A 7,704-nucleotide genomic window follows, 5' to 3' on the forward strand; every position below is an offset into this window, starting at 1 on the left:
GCCGTGATGCAGACCGCCATCACGCCGCGCAACGGCTCCAGGTCGGCGTCGTCCAGGACCATCGAGCTGTCGTGGGACGCGGCGCCGAACCACGCCTACCCCGACCCCGGGGTCATCGGCATCGTCTACTTCGCGGAGCTGGAGGTCGTGGCCGGGGACGCCGCCGCGCGCCAGTTCGAGATGGCCATCAACGGCAAGCTTTGGAGCAAGGCGCCCTTCACGCCGCAGCACCTCGTGTGCGACGCCTTCTTCAACAGCGAGGCCCACCGTGGGTTCGGCGGCGACTACAACATCACCCTCAACGCCACGGCCAACTCCACGCTGCTGCCCACCATCAACGCCGCCGAGTTCTTCTCCGTCGTCTCCATGACCAACGTCGCCACGGACTCCAAGGATGGCACTCACAGTTCTCACGTACGGTGATAGTGGATATGCACATTATTTGATAACTGATCTTTGTTGTGCTACTCAATTTTTTGACAGTTGCCGCCATGGCTGTGATCAAGGCCAAGTATGAGGTGAAGAAGAACTGGGCGGGTGACCCGTGCGCTCCCAAGACTCTCGTGTGGGAAGGGCTGAACTGCAGCTATGCCATTTCAATGCCTCCAAGAATCACAAGATTGTAATAGCATCTCCAACAGTAGCACAAAAATTCCGCGCCCTAAAATAGTTTTAGTGCACCGCTGTAGCACTTTTAGCGCGCGGAACCTAATATTGGTTTAGCAGATGTCCAAAAACGCGCGCCTAATAAAACACGCAGTGTAAACTGTGAAGCGCGCGCAATCCGGCTCCTTAAATTTCCAACTTTTGTTAGCGTTTTTCAGCGCGCCCAACCCTTTTTTGCGCCTGCACTATTTTACAGCTTCTGTTGGAATTGTTCGGTGCCCAAAAAACCTGAATTTTAACGCGCGGAGCAGTTTTTGGGTGGCTGTTGGAGATGCTTTAAGTTTGACCTCAGTTTTCTTGCACCCCTGAGAAATCTCTCTGAACATTTGTGTGTGTGTTTCTGCAGAAATATGTCATTTGGCGGTTTGAGCGGCGGCATACCATCTCATTTCTCCAACCTCAAAGCAATCAAGTATTTGTAAGTAGTAGGATGCTTTACGCCCGTTTTGGCAATCAACTTAATTTGTGAGTTAAGCTCATGCATAAGTATGCATGTTTGTTTATTCAGGGACTTGTCGTACAACAACTTTACAGGACCAATTCCTAAGGCTCTTTCAGACCTACCCTTCCTCGTTGTGCTGTAAGGAATCTTGAACTCCACAATTATGTTGACTTTGATATCCAATAGTTTTGTTGCCTAATTTCAACTTGAACCTGAATATTCTACTACAACTTGAACTTATGAATGCTATTTGGTCCCTTAGGGACTTGACTGGCAACCAGCTTAATGGATCCATCCCCTCTGGGCTTATGAAGAGAATACAAGACGGCTCCCTAACTCTAAGGTGAGCCAATCGTTTCTCCGTTAGTTCCCCTGATCCTGGCCAAAATCACTTAAGTTTCTTCTCTTTGACAGATACGGCAAAAATCCAAACCTTTGCAGCAACGGCGGCTCTTGCGAGCCCACCAAAAAGAATAGCAAATCCATGCTTGCCGTGTACATTGCTGCTCCAATACTTGCAGTTGTGGTGATAGGAGCACTGGCAGTGCTACTTCTTCTCATAATGACAAAAAAGCAAGGTGAGACAAGGTGTCAAAACAAACATCAACTGCAACTGCAAGCAGCACTGGACTGGATAATATTTACAGTTTCTTGTCACTGTCTCACTGATCACCGAATGAAGGATCCATAAAGGGCAGTGTGAAGCCACAGAACGAGGCTAGTGGCGTGCATTCGCAGTCGCGGAACGGCGACACGCACAGCCTACTGCAGGTGGACAACCGCCGGTTCACGTACAAGGACCTGCAGGTCATGACGAATAACTTCAAGACGGTGCTCGGCCGGGGAGGGTTCGGCTCCGTGTACGATGGCTTCTTGCCGGATGGTACGCAGGTGGCGGTCAAGCTGCGGTCTGAGTCCTCCAGGCAAGGCGTCAGAGAGTTCCTCACAGAGGTAAGTGCCATTCATCACCGGTTCAAGGGAAGTTTTGTAAGGAATTGTTGTGTGTAAACAATTCTTCTGTTCGTTTGCTCAGGCTCAGACCTTGACAAAGATTCACCATAAAAATCTTGTATCCATGGTTGGTTACTGCAAAGATGGGGAGTACATGGCGCTTGTCTACGAGCATATGTCTGAAGGAAACCTCGAGGACAAACTTAGAGGTGTGTGCTATTTTATTATGTGCATTTAGTGGGGTTTTTATCTCAAATAAAACTCTAGCGAAAACCTTTACAGTATGAATATGAACCTAAATTGATGTCCATGAGGAATTGATGATTCCAATATCTAGTCTCTCAGCCAAGTAATCAAGGGAGCTAGGCCGGCTCACTTCGTACCATTTGAGTTATCTCTTCTTCTTCTTTTCTGCGTGGAACCATTTGAGTTATTGGGTACTCCCATCATCATACTAATAAGTGCTCTTCTATCTTTTGTAGGGAAAGATAGCAATAGTACATCTTTAACTTGGAGGCAGAGGCTTCGTATTGCAATGGAGTCGGCCCAAGGTATTCTTTCGATGTGAAACGTGTTCTTTAATTTTCCGTTGCTAATTTCCATCTATTTGTTTCGTTGGAAGCCAAATTTTACATGATCGTGACTTGGTAATGTGATTATTGTTGACATCATATTGGTGTGATATGCTTACAGGGCTGGAATATCTACACGTTGCATGCAGCCCAGCCTTTGTGCATCGGGATGTAAAGACATCAAACATCCTATTGAATGTGAATCTCAAGGCCAAGGTCGCTGACTTTGGCTTACTCAAGGCTTTCAATCATGATGGTGACACACATGTATCCACAACCAGGCTGGTTGGCACACATGGCTACCTTGCCCCTGAGTAAAAGACATCATACTCTCTTCTACTTGCTTTTGCTTACAATTTTGAGTGTATTAATTAACCAATCATATGTGATCAACCATAGTGAAAGCACATCTAATATGCCATGTATCGGCTTGTGTGAAGGTACGCGGCAGCCCTGCAGCTCACTGAGAAAAGTGGCGTATACAACTTTGGTGTCGTGTTGTTGGAAGTTATAACGGGGCGACCACCCATCCTACAATGCCCAAAACCAACTAATATCATCCAATGGGTTCGACAACACCTTGCACAGGGCAACATTGAAGACGTCGCAGACGTTCGGATACGAGGTGACTATGGTATCAATAGTGTCTGGAAGGTCACGGGCGTCGCGCTCAAATGCACTGCGCAAGCTCCTACTCAGCGACCCACGATGACCGAGGTGGTAGCACAACTACAAGAGTGTCTCAAGCTAGAGGAACATCACATGATTTGAGGAGGAGGCGTGGACCATATTGTTGTGAGGGTGATGTCACATGATGAAGACTTTGTCGTTCAGTTGATCTATATTCTCTCTCTCTCTCTCTCTCTCTCTCTCTCTCTCTCTCTCTCTCTCTCTTCGTGATTTTAAAGGATATTTCTTGACATATAGAGTGCAAATATATGTTGCTGCACTTTTCAGGTAACATAGCTCCAAATTTTCTTATCGCTAAAGAAATTGTCACCAATGTCCCAATCCTATTGCGAGAACACTGACATGTTCTTGCACACTAAGGAGGTGTTTGGTTGCAAGGGACTAGACTTTTTTTAGTCCCAGGGACTAAAGAAAAAAGATCCTCTAGTAAAGTCTTTTTCTAGTCCTTAAAGAAAAAGTCCCTCCTGTTTGGTTACATAGGTATATGGACTAAAAGGGACTTTTTCTAGTCTAGTCACTGTAACCAAACAGAGCCTAAGAAACCAGAAGTGAAACTATGACTCTCGATCACTATAACCACACCATACTTGCTAGGGTATTTAGGTCATGAATCAATTAAACATGTCTGAGCACTCATGAAATAATGTTTGAGCTAACGACAACTCCAAGAAATAAAACTTGTTCAATGGAAAATGTTGAATGTGAAATCGCAAACCTTTAGTGTCAAACAAAGAACTACTGAATCAATGTAGAAAATCGTTAATTTGAGAAAATAATACATGAATGTTTATCATGCACCAAGAGTGCATGACTAGTGATCATGGTTGGCGCCGTCTCAACAAATAACGTTGACTTTGCTTCAAAACACATTTGGAAAACAGAAGTACCACTCAAAATTAAAATTTACATGAGGTTTGTACATAGTGATCATGGAAACTTTTCTATAGCTTCAATCTTAGCTCTATCAACATCAATACCTCTTTCAGAAATTTTATGACCAAGAAACATACTTTCGTTCACCATGAGAAGGCACTTCTCTCAGTTTAGGACTAGGTTCGATGAAAATGGGTCAAAATGAAACATAAAATCTTTTAGTGTCACCAAAGAACAAGTTTGGGATTAATGTAGAAAAATTCCTAGTGAATAATACATCGATTGTTTATCACGCACCAAGAGTGCATGACTGATGATCATGATTGGCGCCCTACCAACAAATAACAGTGACCATGTGAAATGAAATGGTGCCCAGCCTTACATCATCGGTAGATCGCGGTCACGACTGCTATATTTCATCATGTGGAAGTTATTGTTAGCATCGCCTCTGTTTTGATCTTCGTTCTCCAACTCGAGGCAGTATTGCAACTGGGCAGCCACATCCGTCATTGTGGGTCGTTGTGCGGGGTCATGCTCGGTGCACTTGAGCGCTAGGTCCACGGCCTTCCACATGTAATTCACATTGAAGTCGCCTTGCATTCAGCCGTCCACCACTTCCTCGATGTTGCCTCCCGAAAGGTGAAGTCGTGCCCATTGGACGATATGGATGACCTCCGTAGATTCAAGGATGGTGGGTTGTCCTGTGATTACCTCCAGTAACACGACACCGAAGCTATATAAGTCGCTCTTTTCATTCAGTTGCAAGGCTGCTGCATACCTGTGTACATATAATAAGCATGGGATGCAAGCATTTGCATCACAATTCATTGAGTCGGTCACAACAAAGATATACTAATCCAAATGGTTGGCAAGCAGGCAACGAAAATATTAATAAGTTAGGTATTAGTGTTTACTCAGGGGCAAGGTAGCCTCTTGTGCCAATCACCCGCACCGTAGATATATGTGTATCATCTTCTTTACTGAAAGCCTTCATCAATCCAAAGTCAGCCACTTTGGCCTCAAGATTTTTATTCAGTAGGATGTTTGATGTCTTCACATCACGATGCACGAAGGGTGGGCTGCATGACTTGTGCAAATACTCAAGCCCTGTGTGCACATCATATTCGACAGAGATGATATATCAGTCACGAATCAACATATGTTAAACTCTAGCAAAGCATAGAGATCGACAACAACGAAAGGAAGACCATAATCCGGATTAAAGTATACCTTGTGCGGATTGTAGTGCGATGCAGAGCCTCTGTCTCCAGGTTAAGGATACATCCTTGCCGTTCTTTCCTGTAAAAGTTTGGTTGACGTTAGTAGTGTGTAACATGAGACAGAGATACCGTATGCTCTTCTTACAGACGGACTAGAATACCTCTGAGTTTATCTTCTAGATTTCCTTCAGACATATGCTTGTAGACAAGAGCTAAATGTATCCCATCCTTGCAATAACCAACTAATGATACAAGATTCTTGTGATGGATCTTCGTTATTGTCTGAGCCTGAGCAAGAATAGGAAGAAAAATGGCAAAGCTTCTAAAATTGGCTTATTAAATTTACTTGACTAATATGTCTTTTTTTTTGACTAATATGTCGATACACCATGCTCTGGTTACAGTTGATAATACTTTACCTCTATCAAGAACTCTCTTACATCTTGACTGGAGGATTGAGACCGTAACTTGACTGCAACTTGGGTACCATCCTGCAAGAAGCCATCATAAACAGTTCCAAACCCTCCTAGGCCAAGCACTGTCTTGAAGTTGTCTGTTATGGTCTCTAGTTCTTTGTATGTGAATCGGTGGTTGTCCAGGTGTTGACGGTCTTGTTGTTTGCTGCTCTTTGTAGATCCTTCAAAATTCAAGAACCAAACTAGTATTACCCATTGTTGCTTGCTTTGGTGCAGTAATGCAGAACTATTAATGTAGTTTTATTGATGTGTTTCACCTTTCTTTTTTCTCACTATGAGAATCAGAAGTACTACAAGTGCTCCAATCACAACAACCGCAACTATCGGAACAACAATACAAACAACAATCTTAAAATTGTTTTCCCTTTTTGTTGGTTGGCAAGAGTTGTTGTCGATGCAAAGGTTTGGGTTTTTGTTGTATCTATCAAAAAGAAGAGACCATTAGCAATTTTGACCTGGAAATTATCAAAGCAACGATCAGAGAACTAAATGGCGGTGCAGATATATGTACGATATGATGGATTAACCTTAGAGTTAGGGTCCCATCTTGACTTCTCTTTAGAAGCCCAAAGGGGATGGATCCATTAAGTTGATTACCTGTCAAATCTCTGGATGGACCAAAAAGTTGGTATCAAAACATTGATAGCAAAACAGATATTAGTTTTCCAAGACGATATATAATTCAAAGTTGCTTACAACAACACGAGAGAGGGTAGTTGTGCAAGAACATTAGGAATTGATCCTGTCAGTTTGTTGTACGAAAGATCCCTGAAATAAGGTGGCAAAGCATACAATTATGTGAACCTATTCCCTAGCAGAATTATTGTGGAAATGAACATAAATTTCCTACTTACAAGGATTGGATGTCTTTGAGATCAGCGAAATAAGATGATATATCGCCTTTCAAACCGCCCGATGACATATTTCTGGAAGATCACACAATGGTCCAGACGACACGAGTGCATTTCCTCATTTTGGAGAGATTTCTTGTGCATGGCTGCAAGTTAAATTTGAACTTACATGCTTGTGATTCTTGGACGCCCAGATATAACATAGCTGCAGGTCAACCCATCCCACACAAAAGTCTTCGGAGCGCATGGGTCACCCATCCAATTCCTTTTCATCTGATACTTAACCTTGATTGCGTTGATGGCAGAAACTTTTTTTTTTGCAGAAACTTTTTTTTTTTGCCGACAGTAACGCACAAGACAAAGAAGTGGAGTAATCAGAGGTCATGCAGGTATGTCATTGTCGCAAAAATGTACTCCCTCCGTCCCGAAGTTCTTGTCTTAGATTAGTCTAGATAGCCAGATAGGGATGTATCTAACACGAAGACAAGAATTTTGGGACAGAGGTCATAGATGATTGATCTCATATATGTGAAACTAAATAAGGTCCGGTAGATATTTTACCATCCTGAAGGTCGGTCCCAACGTTGGCTGTAGAGATGACGGAGAAATACTCCAAGGCGTTGATGGTCGGCGGCAGTGTCGAGTTGGCCGTGGTGACCATGGTGATGTTGTACCGGCTCAAGCATTCGTGGGGTTTAACATCGTATAAGGCGTCACCAACGAGGTATTCGGGTCTATATGGGTGGCTGGGTCCGCCGTCGACGGTGGTGTTGAACTCGCGCACGGCATTGCCGGCCACGATCTGCAGCTCGGCGAAATACAAGATGGCAACGCATCTATAGCGGGCGTTGCTCTCAATAGTTTAGTATAGTGTAACTATATTATGAAAACTCGTTATCTGTAAGTGATAGAGTTTTTTTTAAAAATGGTACAAGTGTGTACCCGAGCATTCGGTCGACGTGG

At 43.8% G+C, this 7,704-nt stretch overlaps 1 protein-coding gene and 1 pseudogene across 1 annotated transcript; one reads left to right on the forward strand and one right to left on the reverse strand.

The window, feature by feature from the left end:
* Nucleotides 1-6: 6 nt before the first annotated feature.
* Nucleotides 7-3,402, forward strand: LOC119323279 (LRR receptor-like serine/threonine-protein kinase IOS1; the record flags this gene model as incomplete). Its single annotated transcript, XM_037596915.1, has 11 exons — nt 7-397; nt 484-622; nt 1,013-1,084; nt 1,175-1,246; nt 1,371-1,451; nt 1,523-1,686; nt 1,791-2,059; nt 2,142-2,268; nt 2,542-2,610; nt 2,753-2,945; nt 3,072-3,402. Coding segments are annotated over 11 exons (1,908 nt in total), but the record flags the coding sequence as incomplete, so codon positions are not given.
* Nucleotides 3,403-4,468: 1,066 nt separating this feature from the next.
* LOC119354889 overlaps nt 4,469-7,704 on the reverse strand; it is a 6,183-nt pseudogene continuing 2,947 nt past the window's right edge.

Source organism: Triticum dicoccoides, chromosome 1A, assembly GCF_002162155.2.
Source record: "Triticum dicoccoides isolate Atlit2015 ecotype Zavitan chromosome 1A, WEW_v2.0, whole genome shotgun sequence".
NCBI lineage: Eukaryota > Viridiplantae > Streptophyta > Magnoliopsida > Poales > Poaceae > Triticum > Triticum dicoccoides.